At 39.9% G+C, this 21,439-nt stretch overlaps 1 protein-coding gene across 5 annotated transcripts in view; it reads left to right on the plus strand.

Annotated features, from left to right (window-relative positions):
• The window catches only part of myo5aa (myosin VAa), a 154,839-nt gene that overhangs the window by 77,668 nt on the left and 55,732 nt on the right, over positions 1–21,439 (plus strand). For all 5 annotated transcript variants that reach the window (XM_069911090.1, XM_069911092.1, XM_069911093.1 and 2 more), the window contains exons 10-18: positions 2,062–2,327; positions 3,332–3,413; positions 5,261–5,401; positions 6,160–6,285; positions 7,139–7,222; positions 17,267–17,416; positions 18,019–18,116; positions 20,000–20,086; positions 21,010–21,118. In XM_069911090.1, the coding sequence (XP_069767191.1) occupies positions 2,062–2,327; positions 3,332–3,413; positions 5,261–5,401; positions 6,160–6,285; positions 7,139–7,222; positions 17,267–17,416; positions 18,019–18,116; positions 20,000–20,086; positions 21,010–21,118 (1,143 nt within the window). The remainder of the gene's footprint in view (positions 1–2,061; positions 2,328–3,331; positions 3,414–5,260; positions 5,402–6,159; positions 6,286–7,138; positions 7,223–17,266; positions 17,417–18,018; positions 18,117–19,999; positions 20,087–21,009; positions 21,119–21,439) is intronic.

Consider the following 21,439-nt stretch of genomic DNA (forward strand, 5'->3'; position numbering starts at 1 on the left):
TTTTGTATATGACCTTCTTCACATAATGCCCTACATTTATTCTGTAATTATGCCACACAGCACATATAAATGCTTGCATTAATAGCAACATTACATTGTGTTGAAAGCATACAGGGCATTCTCATCCATTTGAGACTGATTTCCTTTTGAAATGAAGTCACTATGCCTTCAGGAGAATAGAATAAATGAAGAGTAAAACAATATCTAATTTTCACATTAAAGATGGAAGATTTTAATAGAATGAGTTCGCTTTTCTGACTTTTAGAATAAATGTCTTTTGCATAAACCATAATTATTTGTCCAGTGTAGTGTGTGCAGTTCAAAGCACTATTTTCCTTTGATCTGAATTTCTTATACTTTGCAAGTACTTGTTCTTTAGGCAAAGTTATTTGTATTGATAGTAAGGCTGTTTCTTCGATCAGCGATAGAGTTCGGTTGGACCAGGCTGGGCTGTAATGTTGCCCTTGACATTTGACTGGTCTGGCAGGAGTTAGGAAATGTTGACGGTCTTAACGCAAGGGTCAAGCCAAGAATTGGACATGGTGAAGGCTGCACTTGAAGGCTGAAGATGGGTGATTGAAATCCTCGGAGTGGGCCAGAACTGCTCCACCAAAATAGTGCTGCCTCATCTCCAAATAAGCTTCATTGTTATAATGCAGGAAGCATGCTAGCAATTGAGAAACATCAAGAAACGAAGTGATCTGTTTCTAAAATATGTAATACTGGGGAAACTCTGCTCTTCGAAGGAGTGCCATAGCATTGGCTATTAGTGGAGCATTTATTCCAAGAGGAGGAGAAGGAGATTCTCTAAAGTCTTGACCAACATTCATCATGAACCATGCACCTCTACCTTATGGTTGTTGGTGGGGATTTTCACCATGCAAAATGCCCACTGAATTTGGATTGAGTGCAAAAAAAATCTATACCCCAATAAGAAGGTGTGTTTGTCATAAATGTATGAGGGAGCCTAATTGGCCTTTAGGCCAATACCCTTGCTGTGTCCACACAGTCCTGCAAAGTTTCCTTATCACTCATTCATCCAGTCTCCTCTTGTTATTGTTGAGCAACCAGAACATTTGGGCAAGTAGTTTTCCCTTCTGACAGATGTCCTTTGTTATTTGTTATCTCTCCATCATTCTGCCCACATTTTTACTTCCAATGAAAATCCTTCAAGATCTATAAAACATTTTGGGAAATGATGTGCTAGGCTATTTGAACACTCTTTTTTTTAATGAATTGACTGATAATTCTGGTTCTCTTGAAGAAAATCATTTGGGAATCCAAAAGGGAGTGTTTGTGTGGAATTGAAGAATTTTCTTTGAGTGAGTAAAATCAATCCAAATTATCCTGACATTTTTTTCCAATTGTTTCAAGATTCAAGTCCTGAATGTTTTTTTATTATAAATAACAAAATCACACTTTAGCAGTCAGTTTGAATGTAATGCCCTGGAGATTTTCAAAATGGATGGGAAGAAAATTTAAACAAAAGAAGTTGGGTTGAGAGCCCCAGATTACTGCTCTGGTAATTACATGCGAATGCAGACGAATATCAAGTATCAATGCAAGAGAAGATTTAACAATTGTGCACAAGATTCTGACCAGGATTCATTGAATTCACCTCTTCACACAGTTTTTGAATTGTGCTTTTTTTCCCCCCTGATTTTAATGGTCAGCTTTATTTTCGATTGCAGCCCTGACAGAAACTTAATTCCACTTCTGACAGCCGAAGAGCAACTGAAGATTTTGATCATTTGATTTGTGGACGAGGCTGACATCAGTATTGGAAGATTAGCACGTTAAAGGTTCCCTGTGTTGACTGATGTGATTTTGTAACCCTTTGTAATCCTTATGTTCAAGAGCTCTCTGTATGCATTTCTGACAAGAGTAGAGGAAGCAAATATCACAACACCCAAAGAGATTATCTTTACTTATCTGTGTGACATAATTGAAGTGTGTTGGCTGTATGCCATTTACAGCAATAATGATTTTAAAAATTAATTCATCTATGGTATCAGTGGGTACAGTGTGATTCTTGTGCCGATTTCTCTTTTTTTTTCTCAGCCTAACACAGAACATCTGATCATCTTCTGTGATCTACTGGGTGTGGACTACGAGCAGATGGCTCACTGGCTGTGCCACAGAAAGATCATCACGGGGTCAGAGACCTACATTAAGCCCATGCCCAGATTTCAGGCCCTCAATGCTAGGGATGCACTGGCAAAGCACATCTATGCCAGCCTCTTCAACTGGATTGTTCACCACGTCAACAGAGCCCTCCGTGCCTCTGTAAAGCAGAACTCGTTCATCGGCGTGTTGGACATATATGGGTCAGTGGCTTATTCTAACTTTCAAGCAAGAATGTGGATGTTAATTTTTATCTAACTGTGACAATATCTGTTACCATTGCTGCTCCTGGCAGCCCGCTCTAGGCATCTACTATTCTGGGTGGAGGGTTGGGTGGGATGGTGGAATTGCTTCGCATGTCAAACTTTTCTGCGTTCACTTTAAATGCATGTCCTCTAGTTTCTAGCATCTTTAACCTGGGGGAAAAGATTCTGACTTTCTACCTTGTCAATGCTTCTCATTTTATAAACTTCTATCAGGTCTCCTTCTGCCTCTGACACTCCATAGAAAGCAGCCCAAGTTTGTCCAGCCTCTCCCAATAACTCGTACCTCTAAACCAGGCAGCGTCATGATAATCTCTTGCGTACTCTTTCCCAAGTCTCCACATCCTTCCTGTATAGGGAAGATCAAAACTGTACACCAGGTGTTTCAGAACCAACATTTTATATCATTGCAATGTGACTTCCTTCGCCGTGCCCTGGCGCACACCATACGCCTTGTTTATAACCCTGTCTACTTGGTATGCCACTTTCAAGGAGCACATCAATGCTTTTAAAAGTCCTGCCATTAACTATATACTTTCCCTTTACATTTGACATCCCAAACCCCTTGAACTTGTCTAAATCTCTACCCATATCTGTAACTGATGTGTGTCCTTTTGAATACTTTGATATCCCTCTAGTCCTCAAATGTCGGTGGCAACTGATCGAACAGATTCATGAGTAAAACACAAAAGTCTGCAGGCACGGCGATTGAAGTAAAAACACAATGCTGGAGAAACTCAGCAAGTCAAACAGTGTCCTTTGTATTGCAAAGCTAAATGTTTTGGGCTTGAGCCCTTCAAATGAGGGCCTGAGCCCTCGTGTTTTGACTAACAGATTCAGTTGCACGAGGATGTCCATTTGTGCATGTTTCATGAAATTAGTTTCCCACTTTGTTTTATTGAAAAGATGTTTCAAACTGTGATTTGTGTAATTTTTTCGCATAGGTTTGAGACTTTTGAAGTGAACAGTTTTGAACAATTTTGCATCAATTATGCAAATGAAAAATTACAGCAACAGTTTAATATGGTGAGTAATTCTTTCAATTGTTGTAATCATTATAACTGGCAGCTGATAATCTTGGAAGTATACATTTGCTTCATGTGACTAATGGTGATATTGCATTGTCCTGCCATCTTACTTGAGGCAATATTCGTGACAAGGCAAGTGAATGTTGATAATGACTTGCTGATGAGATTGTGCTGCTCCCTCTTCCCTGCACACTTGCCCCAAAAGGACAGATTTTAGTCCCATGAAGTGTGAACTACGGTAATGCAGAGATTCCTTGAGGGAAGCAACAGCCAAGAAGCATCTCCTTGGAAATCAGGTTTGAGACAAACTTTATAAAAAAAAACAAAATGCTGGAGAAGCTCAGCAGGTCATGGACCAACGTTTCAGACTTGTGCCTTTTGTCAAGGTATGTGAACAAAAGGATGGGGAGGGGTGGAGCAAAGGCAGGAGATGATAGGTGGATGAGGGGAGGGAGGAGACAGCAGTAATGAGGGGGAGGAGGGATGGTGGGTGGGTCAGGGGGAAGGGAGGGGGAGAACTGGAAAGACAGGAAAAGAGGAGAGGAAAGAAAAGGCAAGCAAGTTTAACAGAAAGCAGAGAAATCAATGTTCATGCCGTCTGGCTGGAGAGTGCCCAGACAGAAAATAAGGTGTTCCTCCAATCTGCGGGTGATCAGGGCAGGATGGTGCAAAAAACCATGGGCAGATGTGAGCCTGGGAGTGTGAGTCAGAATTGAGATGGTTGGTTACTGGGAACTTGCTATAGTTGCGGACGGAGAGGAGGTGCTCAGTGAAGCGATCTCCCAATCTGCAGAAAAGGGTGATGTTGTTGTGGTCTGGCACACTGACCTCTACTTTGCCAAAACCAGTCGACAGCTCTCAGACACCTCCTCCTATCACAACACCTCTGGTCACTTCCCCTCCAAGGCTGCCAACCTAATTCTCTCCCACCCCTATACTGCCCGTTTCTTTCTTCTACCCAAGATACACAAACCCAACCATCCAGGGAGACACATTGTTTCTGGCCTGCTCTTGCCCCTCCGAACTAGTTTCACCCTACCTTGACTCTATCTTTTCTTCCCTGGTCCAATCCCTCCCCACCTACATCTGCAACACCTCACACGCCCTCCATCTCTTCAGTGACTTCAGATTTCCCTGAATCTGACCGCCTCATCTTCAGGATGGATGTCAAATTCCTTTATTACCTCTATCCCCCACACAGGTCTGAAAACAATTTGCTTCTTCCTGGACCAAAGACCCAACCAGTCACCCTATACCACCACCTTCCTCCACCTGGCAGAACTTGTCTTCACTCTAAATAACTTCTCCTTTAACTCATCTCACTTTTTCCAAACTAAAGGAGCAGCTGTGGGTAGTCGAATGGATCCTAGCTATGCCTGCTTGTTTATGGACTTCATGGAACAATCCATGCTACAGGCCTACACAGGCAAGACCCCACAACTCTTCCTCCAGACGACTGCATTGGGGTTACCTCATGCACCCACGATGAGCTTGCTTCTAATGTCCACCCTGATCTCAAACTCACCTGGTTCATCTCCGATAACACTGACCCCTTACACATGGCAGTGATGGAACTGAATTCTGCTTTCTGCGTATCAGATTGAATTTTAAAATGTACTTTGAATAAGTAATAGAAGCAGTTGGAATCTGGTGCTAATTAGTAATGGAATATTCCTCACAGCAAGTCTTCCAAAGCAGCAATCTCGGAGATCAATCTCGGAGAACATTCGTTCTCCAATATTTTGCTGCCCTTTGATCATGTAAACACAAGTTTTTTTTTACTTTAGACATATTTGGTGGATTGTAAAGCAGTCATAATTTATGGAAAATGTTGTTTCTTCCCAGCATGTGTTCAAGTTGGAGCAGGAAGAGTACATGAAGGAACAGATTCCATGGACGTTAATAGATTTTTATGACAATCAGCCTTGCATTAACCTCATTGAAGCCAAACTTGGCATTCTAGACCTACTGGATGAAGAGTGTAAGGTAATCTCATCAATAACATGTTTCAAGATCGATCCCTGCATGCTTAGCTCAGTGGTTAGCGCAATGCTGTTCCAACGACCTGGGTTCTAATCCCACGCAGTCTGTAAGGAGTTTGTACGTTCTCCCCATGTCTGCGTGGGTTTTCTCCGGATGCTTCGGTTTCCTCCCACCCTTTAAAAATGTACAGGAGTTGTAGGTTAATTGAGTGTTATTAGGTAGCACAGGCTTGTGGGCCAGAAGGCCCTGTTACTGTGCTGTATGTCTAGGTTTTGCCCCATCTCAGTAATTAAGCGATCTTCAATATATACTTGGGTTCACTATGTTTCAGGCAGGATGGGACTTTAACAGGCTTGGTTAGCTATGAGAAATCTCGCTTACAAGTAGGCAAATAACTGAAATTTGTTGGACCATTTAATTTAAAAAAAACTATTCACTCCTATTTCCAGGACAGAAAATCTTTCATCCCAAGTCTCCAGCTAGGTCAACCTAAGAGTAGACACAAAATTATTGTGACTTTATCTTTTAAAAATATTTTTTATTGCTTTTATACATAAAAAAAAACCAAGCCAGAACATAGTTTATATGGAATGAAAAATGTAAGTAAGAAATTAGGCAAATCAATATATTGCATCACATCATAAACAAAGACAAAAAAAATCAAAAGTCAAATGTCTCTTTTGAAGTTATCTACAGTCTAACTTTACCAAAGCACAATTTGCAACTTTTTCATGTATATTTAAAATCTTTTTTGCATCAAGATGCCCAAAGGATCCGATGACACCTGGGCTCAGAAGCTATACAACACTCACTTAAACAAGAGTGCATTGTTTCATAAGCCACGCATGTCAAACCGGGCCTTCATTATCCAGCATTTCGCTGACCAGGTAAAGACCTGTGTGCGTGTGTGTGTGTGTGTGTGTGTGTGTGTGTGTGGGGGGGGGTTTATATCTTTCCCAGAGGATGTGCAGCTTCTCTCAGCTGATATTTACTCTGAAACATGACTATGCCTGCTTCTTCCTTGGTGGCTAATGCAGTTTTGATACATCCGAGCTCTTTCCAATCCGTGTGAGTGTGTGTTTTTAAAAGTCTTGAGCTATCTTAAGGTGGTGTAGAAGAGGTTCACCAGGTTAGAGATTGAGATCGCTGGAATTTAGAAGAACAAGAGGGGATCTTATAGAATCATTTTCTATAGTATTATGAAGACAGATAAAACAGAGGTAGGTAAGTTGTTTACATTGGTCGGGGGAGACTAGAAATAAGGAACAGCCTGAAGATTCAGGGGAGTAGATTTAGGACAGAGATGAGGAGGAACTGCTTTTCCTACAAGGTGGTGAATCAATGGAATTCATTGCCCATTAAAACAGTGGAGCCAACCACAGTAAAGGTTGGTTGGACTCCTACATAGTAAGGGAATTAAGGAACGTGGGGAAAAATCAGGTAGGTGGAGATGAGGTTGTCATCAGATCATCCATGATATCATTGAATGACAGAGCAGGCTTGATGAGCTGAATGATCTACTCCTAGTTCTTATGTAATCACAGACATTGGCTGTGGAGTATGAATGTTCACAGTCAAGTCTGTGCAGTGAAAGGGAATGATAGCAGCCTGATTGTATCTCAGCACCATAGCTTTAACATTTTACCCTGAATTTTGTTTGACTGAGGAGGCAGTATGGTTTGTTCTCTGTGTACCTTGTATACCTCCTGACTAATGATATGGATTGCGGGTCTTTGACAGGTTGAGTACCAGTGTGAGGGATTTTTGGAAAAGAACAAAGACACTGTGTACGAAGAACAGATTATAGTGCTGAAGGCCAGTAAGGTGAGTAACGCCAATATTCCGATCCAGCTCTCGAAGATAGGTCTCAACTAAAGGATTTGTTTTGACATGCATGTAGTTTATGCAGAGAGATGGTAAATTGCACACTGTCATAATGCTGCATCTTGACAGGCCATCTGTAGCAATGCTTCAGGGGAAACTAGAAAAGACATAAATTTGTGTTATTCCTTCAATTTCATCTCTGTGCAGATGAAATGTACAAAATCTATTGCATTAATGCAAAGTTAAGTACCAACAACACATCAGCGTCATCTACTTTTGAAAAGTAAAGGTTTACTTTTTAAACACACCTTTGAATCCAAATGCAAACTGCTTCATATGATAGAAATCTTGATTCAGCTTCCCGAGAGAGTAAATAAGGTTAAGTTTCAGGCCTGTAATCAATTTGCAAATCCCTGGATTCTGATTTGGAGGAATCATTCAATCATTCTGGGTACTGCCCCAGAATGTTGTTGGAATTGTACTCAAATACCTCTTTCTCAGCTTTCCTCTGCTCCCACTCCAATTCTCACCATAGTGGAAACATGTGAGTTAATACGGTCTCATTTCCCACCTGATGCCAGTGAGTACGCTGGAATTTTCAGAATCATCGGTGAACACTTTTTTTTTAAATTTATTTTTATTTTTCACACTGTGAACCATATCAACCAAAATATATGCAAACGTTTCTCATTAGATATACACAGTGACTTTTTTTCCCCTCTACCCTCCCTCCACCCTTCCCACCCCCCTCCAAAACCATTAAAATTCAACATATACAATATAATAAAACCATGAAACAAAATACAATGAAAAATAAACAAGAAAAATGTGTCATCTATTTTTACACACTGAATCTAGTCGTTTTAGGGGATGGAGGTCCGAGGGAAGCTCTCTCTGTTATGTTCCATGTACGGTTCCCAAATTTGTTCAAACAATGTGACTTTATTTTTTAAATTATATGTTATTTTTTACAGTGGAATACATTTATTCATTTCCATGTACCATTGCTGTATTCTCAAGCTCTCTTCCATTTTCCAAGTTGACATTATACATTTTTTTGCTACTGCTAAGACTATCATAATGAATCTTTTATGTGCTTTATCCAATTTGAGGCCTAATTCTTTACTTCTTATGTTACTTAAAAGAAAGATGTCTGGATTTTTTTGGTATGTTATTTTTTGTGATTTTCATTTAATATCTGATTTAGATCTTTCCAAAACTTTTTCACTTTCTCACATGCCCAAATTGCATGTACTATTGTTTCCGTTTCTTTCTTACAGTGAAAACGTCTATCTGATGATGTTGGATCCCATTCTTTTAACTTTTGAGGCGTGATATATATACCTGTGTAACCAATTATACTGTATCATGTGTAACCTTGTGTTTATTATATTCTTCATAGTTCCAGAACATAACTTTTCCCATGCTTCATTTTTTACCTTTATGCTTAAATCTTTTCCCACTTTTGTTTAGGTTTATAGCTTATTTCATCATTTTCCTTATCGTGCAGCTTAATGTACACGTTTGTTATAAATCTTTTAATTATCATTGTGTCTGTAATCACATATTCAAAGCTGGTAATCTCAATCTGTTTCCCAATTTATTCTTTAAATAAGCTTTCAGTTGGTGATATGCAAACATTGTACCATATTTGTACTTCAACTGTTCAAATGTTAATAAATTATTTCCCAAAAACAATTTTCTATTCTTTTGATCCTATTCTCTAAAGGAAAGGTTATCTATTGTAAAAAGGATTAGTGGGTTTTGGGTCAATAACAATTTTGGTATTTGTTCATTCGTTTTTTTCCTTTCTCAGTGGATCTTCTTCCATATATTAAGTAAATGATGCAATACTAGTGAGCTTTTATATTGCACCAGCTTTTCATCCCACTTATAAAGTATATGTTCCGGTACCTTCTCCACCATTTTACCTAGTTCTATCTTAGTCCAGTCTGGTTTTTCCCTTGTCTGGTAAAAATCTGATAAATACCTTAATTGTGGGGCTCTATAATAATTTTTAAAGTTTGGTAACTGCAAACCACCATGGTTAAACCTCTCTGTTCATTTATCTAACGCTACCCTCGGTTTTCCCCCCTTTCCGCAAGAATTTCCTTATTATTCTCTTTAGTTCATTAAAGAATTTCTCTGTTAAGGGAATTGGTAACGAATGAAATAAGTATTGTATCCCTGGGAAAACATTCATTTTAATGCAATTTACCCTCCCTATCAACGTTAGTGGTAATTTTTTCCAATGTTCCAAGTCTTCCTGCAATTTCTTTATTAGTGGCTGATAATTTAGTTTGTACAAGTGGCTTAAGTTATTATATAACCTGATACCTTATGTAATTCTTTTATTGATATTTCTAATTCTGTTAGGTGTACTATGATGTCATCTGCAAATAAGCTGATTTTATACTACTACTCCTTTATTTTTATCCCTTTTATTTTATTTTCTATTCTTATCAGTTTTGCCAATGGTTCTATTGCTAAGGCGAACAATGAGGGGGATAATGGACATCCCTGTCTAGTTGACCTACTTAATTTAAATTGGTTCGATACATATCCATTTACTGTTACCTTCGCCAATGGTCTATGATGCAATGCTTTAATCCAATTACTATATTTTCTGGTAGATTGAACCTCTGTAATACTTTAAATAAATAATTCCATTCTACTCTGTCAAAGGCTTTTTCTGCATCTAAAGCAACAGCCACTGTTGGTTTCTTATTTCCTTGAACTGCATGAATTAGATTAATAAGTTTACAGACATTATCCACTGTTCGTCTTTTAATAAATCCAGTTTGATCTTGTTTTACTATTTTTGGTACACAATTGGCCAATCTGTTTTCTAATAATTTCGCTATTATCTTATAATCTGAATTGAGTCCAGATATTGGTCTATATGATCCTTCCCCGTCTTTGGTATTACTGTAATTATTGCTGTCTTACATGAATCTGGCAAGTTTTGAGTTTCTTCTATCTAGTTCATTCCTTGCAGGAGAGGAGGAATTAATAACTCTTTAAATGCCCACCTCACTGACAAAAGACAAAGGAGGAAAAACCCAACCCCAACCAACCAATTTTCCCTTGCAACCGCTGCAACTGTGCCTGCCTGTCCCGCATCGGACTTGTCAGTCACCAATGATCCTGCAGCAGACGTGGACATATCCCTCCATAAATCTTCGTCCGCGAAGCCAAGCCAAAGAAATGTTTTATAAAATTCTATTGGGAATCCATCCTCTCCTGGCATTTTATTGTTCGTCAGCTTTTTTAATATATCCTGTACTTCCTCTATTTCAAATGATTTTATCAGTTTGTTTTGTTCCTCCTCTTGCAATTTCGGCAGTTCAATTTTAGCTAAAAACTCTTCTATTTTATCATCTTTCCCCTCGTTCTCAGTTTGGTGTAATTGTTCATAAAATTCCTTAAAGTTCTAATTAATCTCCATTATATGTAATTTGTTTGTCCTTTTTCTTTGATGGCAATACAGTTCTTTTAGCTTATTGTGTTTTAAGTTGCCAAGCGACTATTTTGTGTTTTTTCTCCTAGTTCATAATACTTTTGCTTTATTTTCATTATGTTCTTCTCCACCTTATACATTTGTAATGTTTTGTATTTTATTTTTTTGTCCGCCAATTCTCTTCGTTATATCATCCCTTTTTGCTCATTCATTTTCTGTACTTTTTATCTCCCTTTCCAACTGTTCTATTTCCCAATTGTAATCCTTTTTCATCTTAGTTACATAACTTATTATTTGCCCTCTGATGAACGCTTTCATTGCGTCCCATAATATAAATTTGTCTTTCACTGATTCCGTATTTATTTCAAAGTACATTTTAATGTGGCGTTCAATAAACTCTCTAAATCCCTGTCTTTTAAGTAGCATGAAGTTTAACCTCCATTTATATGTTCTTGGTGGGATGTCCTCCAGTTCTTTTGCTAATAACGGGTGAATGATCAGATAGCAATCTAGCTTTATATTCAGTTTTCCTAACTCTCCCTTGAATATGGACCTACAACAAAAACATATCAATCCTTGAGTATGTTTTATGCCTATTCTAATAATATGAGTATTCCTTCTCTCTTGATTGCTGCCTCCTCCATATATCCATAAGTTTAATTTCCTGCATTGAGTTAACCATAAATTTGGCCACTTTATTCTTTTTACTTGTCTTTTGTCCAGTTTTATCCAACATTGGATCCAAATTAAGGTTAAAATCCCCTCCTTTTCCTTGTGTATCTACAATCTTCAAAAAAAATATCCTGCATCAACTTTTGATCCTCCTCATTAGGTGCATATATATTGAGCAAATTCCAAAATTCTGAATATATCTGACACTTTATCATTACATACCTCCCTGCTGGATCTATTATTTCCTCCTCTATTTTGATTGGTACATTTTTATTAATTAATATGGCTACACCTCTAGCTTTTGAATTATATGATGCTGCCGCTACCTGGCCTACTCAGTCTCACTTTAATATATTATGTTCCACTTCAGTTAGATGTGTTTCCTGCACAAATTCTATATCTATTTTTTTTTTCTGTAAATTTAATAGCCTCTTCCGTTTAATTTGGTTATGTATTCTATTAATATTTCTTTGGCTTGGCTTCGTGGACGAAGATTTATGGAGGGGGTAAAATGTCCACGTCAGCTGTAGGCTCGTTTGTGGCTGACAAGTCCGATTTATAGTCATTTAATTCAACATGGCCATCTCATATCCTGTTTACACCTCATTTCCGCTTCCTCACCACCAACTCCCCTCTCCATTTGGATTGCAAACCCGCTCGCAAGCGTCAACTGATTTTGCAGTGACGGTTATTCTCTCCCACACAACACCCCCCCCCCAGAAATGATTTTTTTTACACATATAACAAAGCTCTCCCTTTTTTTTTCTTACTTCCTTCCTTCCCTTCTTTTTTCCCTCTTTAGTTCTTTACATATACATTGTTTTTACATCTTTATATATACTTTATTGCCATTCTTCACTCTTATTACATCTCTTCATCTCTCCTTCTGTCCTGCAAACGCTCTGCAAATTTTTGTGCTTCCTCTGGATCTGAGAACAGTCTATTTTGTTCCCCAGGGGTAAATATTTTAAGCACAGCTGGATGTCTTAACATGAATTTATAACCTTTTTTCCATAGGATCGATTTTGCTGTAAACTCCTTCCTCTTCTTTAAGAGTTCAAAACTTGTGTCTGGGTAAAAAAATATTTTTTGACCCTTGTATTCCAATGGTTTATTATCTTCTCTAATTTTATTCCTTGCCCGCTCCAGTATATTTTCTCTTGTCGTATAATCTCAAAAATTTTACTAAAATGGATCTTGGTCTTTGATGTGTCTGTGGTTTCGGAGCTCGTGTTCTGTGTGCCATTTCTCTTTCCATTTCTTCCTACATTTCTGTCAATCCCAGGACCTTTGAGATCCATTCTTTTATAAATTCCTTCATATCTGTGCCTTCTTCATCTTCCTTCAGGCCCACTATTTTTATGTTGTTTTGCCTACTATAATTTTCCAACATATCAATTTTCTGAGCTAACAACTGTTGGGTCTCTAAGTTTTTTTGTTACTTTCTTCCAATTTTCCTCTTAAGTCGTTTACTTCCATTTCTACAGCCGTTTCTCTTTCTTCCATATTTTCTACACTTTTCCCTATTTCTGTCATGACCCGTTCTAATCTTTGCATTTTACCTTCTATTCTTTTCATTTTTCTTTTAATTGCACTAAATTGTAATGACAACCATTCTTTTAATGCTCTAATTTGTTCTTCAAAAAAAGCTTTATCTATATTCTGTCCATCTGTTTTACCTTCTATTTCTCTGTGAAGATCTTGGTCTTCTTCTTCCTCTTCTTCCGTGTCTGTACCTGTGTTTGTGTCTTCTTCTTCTCTACTTTCTATCTGTCTCTTCTGATTTTCCTGATGAGTTGCTTGTATCACTTTGTCGGGTCTCTTGCCGTTGGTCCTCTCCTTCTGTGCTACTCATCTGTTGGGCCTCCTGCTGCTGCTCCTCTTGCCGTTTACCCCGTCGACTTTCTTTCTCGCCTGGTACTTCACTCCCTTTCCTGCTGCCTTCCTCATCTTCCAGCTGAGAGGCCTGGTGTCGGGCATCCCTCAGCTGGTCGCACCGTGGTTGCCCACTCCTCGGCTGGGCCCCCCTCCCGTTGCGGTTTTCTTTTCCATAGATTGTGCACTGCTCCTGCGTGACTCCTCGCGCATGCGCAGTTGCGCACTTTTGTTTGGCTCAGAGAGCCATTTTTGCAGTCCACCGGTCGGGGGGGTCGCGACTCCGCAGGGCGGCCCCAACCTCAGAGAACAGGCGTTCTTCACCACCACGGCTCCCTGTTCCTTTGTGTAGGTAAGGCCGCCTTCTTTCATTTCCAGTTACTTTTTTTTTCCCGTTGTTTTTACTTTTTCCTTCTTGGGTGCCATCTTCTTTCTCCTCTCTGTAACTTTATCTTTTATTTCTTATATTTTATATTTGTTGAACTTTGTCTTTTCTTGACTTTTTTCTTTTTTTTCTGGAGAGGGCTGGTTTTACATGACTGGCCGCTACTCCATCACGTGACTCCTCCCTCGGTGAACATTGTTAACTGAAACATTAATTCTGTTCTCCAAATTTCCTGTCATCCATTTTGTGAGCAGCACAGAACCAAGTGGACCCAATGCTCGCCTTGATCCCACTTGTTCAGAGTCACCTGAGTAAGGAATGGCACGGTATCTGATTTCTATTGGTCTCTCCTGCAGGAAACAAGCCCAAATATGCTGATCAAGAAAGGGGTCAGGCTTTGTTGAGAACAGTCCTTGTTGGTCAATTCCCAGTGACCCATCATATCAATGGATAATGTTGAGAACTGTGGGTGTCCAGTTGTAAATGGATGTTTCTTATTTCAGCCGAGTGCAGACAAAAAACTGCATAGTTGAACAATAGTTGTCTTTTTTGCCTGTTGAATATTCTGATTTTTTTTCTCTCATTCTGTTTGCACACTGATGTCAATTCTTCAGAAGGTAAAAACCTTTCAAATATTCCCTTGCCTACAGTATTCCCAGATCCAATAGTAATGATATTTGCTTTATCCGCTGTGCAGTGGAGGATTTAACCCAGTCCCATCTTAACTTTCAATGTTCGAGCAGGCTGATTGGCTAATTCCATGCAAGAGTTTCTTGTGTACTTATAAACACAACATTTATTATGTTGAGTAAAAGGAATTTACGGCAATCTGGCCCTACGTGTGCTGGCAAGGGTTCTGTGTGTGTTTAGTGGGTTACCATGTGGTTTGAAAGCTCTTGTTGAAGGTGTTAATGTTCCACCAGTCCAGCACCAAGCAGGTTATAGGAAGGAGTGATTGTGGTTGGCAAACACGCATTATTGATGATGGATGGTACAGCTTGCTTCGTTCCACAGTTCCAGAGTTGTCTGGTTCCTGAGTTGGTCGCTGGTTTAAAAAGTAAGATTGGAAATCTGCAGCTGGTAGAATGATCTTCCCTTTCTTGACTGCTGGTTTCAAGAGGAAATAAACCTCTGCCTCATCAGCCATATTCACTCCTTACAAATTAAATCACCCATTGACATGTGTGAATTTTTTTAGACATGCACCACGGTAGCAGGCTGTTTTGGCCCATGAGTCTGCACTGCCCAATTTACACCCAATTAACCTGCACCCCCTCTGTATGTTTTGAATGGTGGGAGGAAACCGGAACCTCCTGGGAAAACCCATGCAGACACGGGGGGAATGTACAAACTCCTCACAGACAGCACGGGATTCGATCCCTGATCATTAGTGCTGTAAAGGTGTTATGCTAACCACTAAGCCAACTGTGATGCTCTGAGGAAAAGCTGGTACTCCAATTTTGTTCCAGATTTCAAAACAAATTCATGAAGCATTGGCTTTGTTTTCCACACTGCATCAATGACGTGTCATGTCTTGAGGTGGGTGTGCAGGCATTATCCTGGGTGGAGTGGACTGTTATTGGATGGAATTGATTTTCTCCTTGTCTCCTTGGAGAACCTGGTGTGCTTCCCTCCTCATTTGAATGGAGTTTGTGGGTTAGTGCAGGGAAGTAGTGCCAAGGTAAGAGATCAGCCATGACTTTGTTGAATGGTGGAGCAGGCACCTTCTCTTCCCAAACCTCATCCAAGGAGAGTTGGTCCTACAGTGGCAGACTTCTTGATCACAGAATGGTCAACTTCTATTTCTTATTTTGTTAATATTCTCCGCCCCCCTCCCCTTTCCTAAATGGTATAAATATTTTGGAATGAAGGAAGGACTGAGGTTTTGAGCAAAGGTACTACATTGACTCTTCTCTAGTTCCATGTGAGTTTACGATGGATCCCTTGATGAAAGGTTTCAGCTATATTGGTCATTGCTGTCGAGGTAGAAGAACAGAAGAAATAGGAGCAGGAGGAGGAGGCCATCTGATCCATTAAGCCTGTTCTATCTTTCAATAGGATCATGCTTGATATGGCCATGGACTTGGCTCAATTTACCAGGCTGTTTCTCATAATCCTTAATTCCCATGAACATTAAAACTCCTGGTATCTGGCATCTCTGGGAGATTGGTTGATGCCAGATAAGTGAATTTTCTGGTTGCTTGAAACTCACTTTTACAATGCCTAACTAATATACCTGCATTAAGAATAAACAATTAATTCAAAGACAAAACTGCTGTACTTACACTGAGCAAACTTTACTTGCATGAATATATAAACCGTAAAGCATTTTACTTCATTTTCAGTCTCATTATTTGAAAGCGTTTAACTGTTCCTGCATCTGCAGGTTCCTCCCCACCACAGAGCCGAACAAAAGACAAACAATAACGTTATAGATAATTAACCCCCTCCCCCCAAGTTTACAGATAAAGACTTTCTGTATACTTAATAATATAAAGATAAAGACTCTTGCCAAGCAGGGATAAGGAGAAACTTTAAGAGAGTTGGCCCAACGGCGAGCAGTATCAACCATCCTGGGCAATGCCATTTTATTTCAAACACAATGAAGACCAAAGATTTGTGTGTAACTTCAGAGAACATTTACTTTTTCAATTTTAAACTTTTATTTTTATTTATTTCAATTTTAAAATTTATTTACTTTCCTTTTGTTGCCAGTTTCTTGATTGCCTGAATTCCAGATAACAGGTTTTAATGTACTTCAGAACTCTTTATCTAAGTCTTTGGATTTACCTCAAAAATCCAAGTCTCTGTGTTAAAAAGTCTGGAACTACATAGAATTATATTTCCTCAGTCTTTGACAGTATTGGTTTGTGTGGGTCTGGTCCAGTTAATAGTGCAAGCTGTCTCTACAAGAAGCTTGGTATTCCATATTTTCTGATGACTGAAGAGTCCATAATGAGAAATCATATATGTACACAAATAACGTTAAAGTCAAGAGACTCCTGAACTCCACAATCATCTGCTTGGTTTTGCTAACGTTGAGTGAAAGGTTGTTGTTGTGATATCTCTCAACCAGCTGATCTCTCTCCTGTATGCCTCCTCATCGCTGTCTTTAATTCTGCCACTGACAGATGACAGAAAGACGTCATCGGAAAATTTATAGATGGCATTTGAATTATGCCTCGCCACACAGTCATGAGTGTAGAAAGAGTAGAGTACTGGGGCTAAACACTGTGAGGAGGGCTGACTTTGTTCTTTCGATGACAATGTCGAGGATCCTGTGGCAGAGGGAGGTGCAGAGACCCAAGTTTTGAAGCTTGCTGACCAGTACTGCTGGGCCTGACCTGGGAACTAAGCTGGTGTGTTGAAGTGTTTGTCTGTCATGAAGCCCACTGCTGAGCAATGGTGCTGGGGCTATGCCCATTTACATAATCTTGCAAGTGAGCACAGTGTGGGAGTAGCAAGGGGAGGTGGGTGGGGACAGCTGGCTGGCTACTGAGATGGGCTGGAGATTGTCCGCAGTAGTATTGGAGTCGGAGGCATTCACAAATACCTGTGTGGATTTCTGTAAGATCTGCCAGCACTGAAGAATGAATGCTGATTTCCGAAATCATTCCTGTTGTTAATGTTGTTCTAATTTAATCAAAACCAGTTAAATCTGCTTGCTGAGCTGTTCAATGAGGGGAAGCAGGTCAGCAGTCCAACTGAGGGACGGCCTCCAGTTGCCAGGGCAACAGTAAAATCCGCCAAGCCGAGAGCCTTACAACCCAGCAAGGAGCACAAGAAATCTGTGGGTCACCAGGTGAGTGCAGAGGCCAGCCTGGTCAGCTTCAGAAAATGCACCCTCGGGCCAGGATTCACTTCATACTGTTCTTCGTCCATGTCTATGCCACTGAACTTTGGAGTGGAGGTCGCTATAGAGGATTAGACATCCTGGACTAAAACAGGGCCCAGCTCCATCTCTAATGTTGCCTGTTCCTTCCCCAAACATGGAATCCCTTTTTTTCTCTGCTTAAGCAATGAAGTTTTCTTCTGAAGGCTTGGATTAAGGTAAAGGAGGACTGATGGAAGTGCCAGCCTCTGTACAATCCAAGTGAACATCGAGAGAAAGCAACTTTAACTTTTTTTTTTACATTTAATTTTTTTAAATTTAGACATACAGTATACCCATGCTGCCCAATTAATCTACAACCCTGGTATGTTTTTAACAGTGGGAGGAAACCCACGCAGACATGGGGAAAATGACCAAACTCCTTACAAACAGCACTAGATTTGAACCAGGGTCACTGGCGCTGTGGCAGCGTTGCGCTAGCTGTTCACCCAACTTCGTCCTCCTTTGATGAAGGAAGACAGGTTAGATCCTCCAATCTGAATTACAATTTATTTTTGATCTGTGTCTTGCAGTTCCGCAACTCCCTTCATCTCCTGATGGAGACCCTCAACGCGACAACACCCCACTATGTGCGCTGCATTAAACCCAATGACGACAAATTTGCTTTCACGTAAGCCACACTGTGCTTTCACTGTTCTCATTAGTAACTTGCCATTATGTCTCTCATGGGCAATTGTCTCGCAGAGTCTGTTGAATGTTTTAAATGGTATAATTGTATCAGCCCCATAATAGACCAGTGTTTGTGTGGTGCTAATGTAAGAACCTGTGCAAAATGAGCCAAATCAAATTTATTACTTTTAGTAAATGAAATGAAATCTTCCTAGTACCGCTGGCTGTTGATCAGAATGGCGTCAGCATATTCCTTCCAAACTATTGAAGTCTCCACACTCGGGAAATTCAAGGATGCATGATAAATAATTTTGAGTGTCATCAAAACTGAGGGGTTTTTGTTTAGCGAATCATGGATTGCATTGTTTTAAAAATCAACGTTTTCACTTCAAGTGGAGGAAAAGTTTGAGTCTTCTTCCAAGGGAGGGAGGTCGGAGGGCAGAGGTTAAAGGTGAGATGGGTGGAAATTGAAAGGAGATCAGGGGAGTCAGTGGAGACCGATACAGTTACAAGCTGCAAAGGACTTTTGGACAAAGACGTGGAGGGGCACTGGGCTTGTGCAGGTTGATGGGATTGGCATGAACAGGGTGTGCTTGAAATTATTCTGTGTATTTGTATGATTTTATAAACTTGCTGTTTAATATTGAAAAAGGTGAGATGGGTTGGGTTATTTACTTTTGAATATAAATTGAGGGGAAATCTTAATTGAACTAGATATGGTTGAGCAAGAGTCCAGAAGGTAGAAATCTTTTATAAGAATTCCTACATTGTTGTGCTTGCCATCTAAAATTTGGTTTCCTTGTATTTTGTGAAAGTGGGTATTTCCAAAATGGAGGAGAGGGCACTTTTATAGAATTCACATCTGGTCTTCCTAACGAAGCATTCATTTCCAGCAGACAGTGTTCAACTGATTTGCATTTTGACCCTGAGCTTCTTTCAATATTGAATGATGAAGATGGCCAGTTAAACAAAGCCTTCATTTGTTCACCAGAAATTGAATGTAAAACATATTTTGACATTAATATGATTAGTCGTTAGCCATCTGCCAGCACTATTTGAGCATACACTGACTACATTTGTCTGTGCTGAACAGTCTGGTTGTGGAACTCGAGATGAATCTGTATTTTGATATCTGCGGTGAAGATGACCATGACTGGTTTCACTAACAGTGGTCTGACTTTAGAGCTAAATATTAGCCAACTGGGCCTAAAGTTCTTTTCTCCACCTTTGCAATCAGGGTTACCACCAGATTGATTTTTTTTTCATTTAAATATAGACATACAGCATGGTAACAGGCCATTCCAGCCCACAAGCCCATGCTGCTCAATTACACCCAATTGACTTTAAGCTCCATATGTTTTGAAAAGTGGGAGGAAACCCCCGCAGACATGGGGAGAATGTACAAACAGCGTCAGATTTGAACCCAAGTTGCTGGTGCTGTGACAGTGTTGCACTAACTGTTACGCTAACATTGCCTCTCCATTCATCCTTGTGACATTCATCCTTTCTTTAAATAGGAGAGGAATGTGGAAAGAGCTCATTGTGGATTCTGACTGTGAAGCAATTTTTAACCTTGCATGGTCTACAGTGGACAGAGTGTCTCCTGAGTTAAAATCAAAATTTTTGTCTTTTATTTCTGGATGTATTTCTTGATATTAATGGTTAGAGGAAATTAGGGTAGTGCACTGAAGTAGGTGAGCCATAATTAATTGAACGGTTGAGCAGGCATGATGGGCTGAATATACGACTCCTCTATATTTCACGTGACATCTGTCAGTTTCAAAAATTTGAATTCTTTTAGTTAAGAATTTAGTTTGGCTCATTCACTTTCAATTGTGGAGGAGGGTCTTCCGAAGTTGACCTGTCCTAAATGTGTCTCTGCAGGTTTGATCCCAAGCGTGCAGTGCAGCAGCTTCGAGCCTGTGGAGTGCTGGAAACCATCAGGATAAGTGCTGCAGGCTTCCCATCAAGGTAATGTTAGCTGTTCAAATGGAGGGAACTTGGGGTCCAAATCCATTGATGTCTCATGGTTGTCGCGCAGGTAGTTGAGAAGGCTTATGGTATGCTGGTTTTCATGAGGCGAGCATTGTATTTAGTTCCTCATTACAGAAAGGATGTGAAAGCTATGGAGCAGGTGCAGTGGAGATTTACCTTGATGAAGGCCTCATGCCCAGAACATCTGTTATGCCAGGGATGTCCAGCCTTTTCATTTTTAATTTAGACACAAAGCATGATAACAGGCCATTTCTGCCCATGAGCACGTACCAGGGGTGTAGGGGTTTTACTCCAGATTTACCAGATGTGCCTGGATTGGAGAACATGTCTTAACGTTGACCGAGCTAGGGTTTTTTTCTTTGGAGTGGAGATGAAAGAGAGGTAACTTCATGGAGATCTAAAAGATTATGATAGGGTGCACATCCAGCACCTTTTTCCAGGGAGAGACGAGCAAGTGCAAAAGGTCATCTGTATGTAAGGGGAGGAAAGTTTAAGGGAGACATCAGGGGGTAAATGTTTTTTTACAAAGAGAGTAGTGGGTGCCTGGAATGCATTCCTGAGATGGTGATGGAAGCTGGTACAACAGGGACATTTAAAAGACTCTTGGAGAGGCACATGGATGCAAGATTAAATACAGGGTGATGGGTTTTGGGTAAGGGAGGTTTAGATTGTTGAGTAGGTTTATGTAGGTCAGCACAACATCATGGGCTGAAGGGCCTGTACTGAACTGTGATGCTCTATGTTCTGTAAATCCAAAATTCCTCCTGAGCTGCTCTTAGTCCAACTATGCTTCAAATGATCTTATTCAGGAATTTGTTCACGTTTTTCGTATTGTGCAATTTTTCCGACAAACTTGAACTTGAAAATCTGCTTTGTTTATTGAGTTTTTGGCTTTACAGGTGGACCTATCAAGAATTCTTCAACCGTTACCGCGTCCTGATGAAACAAAAAGATGTTCTCAGTGACAAAAAGCTGACGTGCAAAAATGTCCTGGAGAAGTTGGTCAAGGTGAACTCTCGTATTATACAGATGTAAACAATGTTCTCCTCAAAAGCTTGAAGCAGATTTAATGTTTTAATTGGCATGTCAGTTGCAATGATTTTTTGCTGATGAGTTTGTGCATCTGGTTTTACCTGTTAACAATTTCTCTGTTCTAATTCCTGAGCTTTCAATTTCCATGTAAAAAGTAACTAGTTATTCCCTCCCCTTCTCCTCAAATGTATCCGCTTGGAGGCCTCTCCAACCATTACCCAGCACCTGTTTCTTTTTGATGATTGCAGGAATGATCTTGTCAATACCAGTCCGTCATTATATTGAGCACCATCATCA

The sequence above is a fragment of the Narcine bancroftii genome, chromosome 14 (genome assembly GCF_036971445.1).
Source record: "Narcine bancroftii isolate sNarBan1 chromosome 14, sNarBan1.hap1, whole genome shotgun sequence".
Classification (NCBI taxonomy): Eukaryota; Metazoa; Chordata; class Chondrichthyes; order Torpediniformes; family Narcinidae; genus Narcine; species Narcine bancroftii.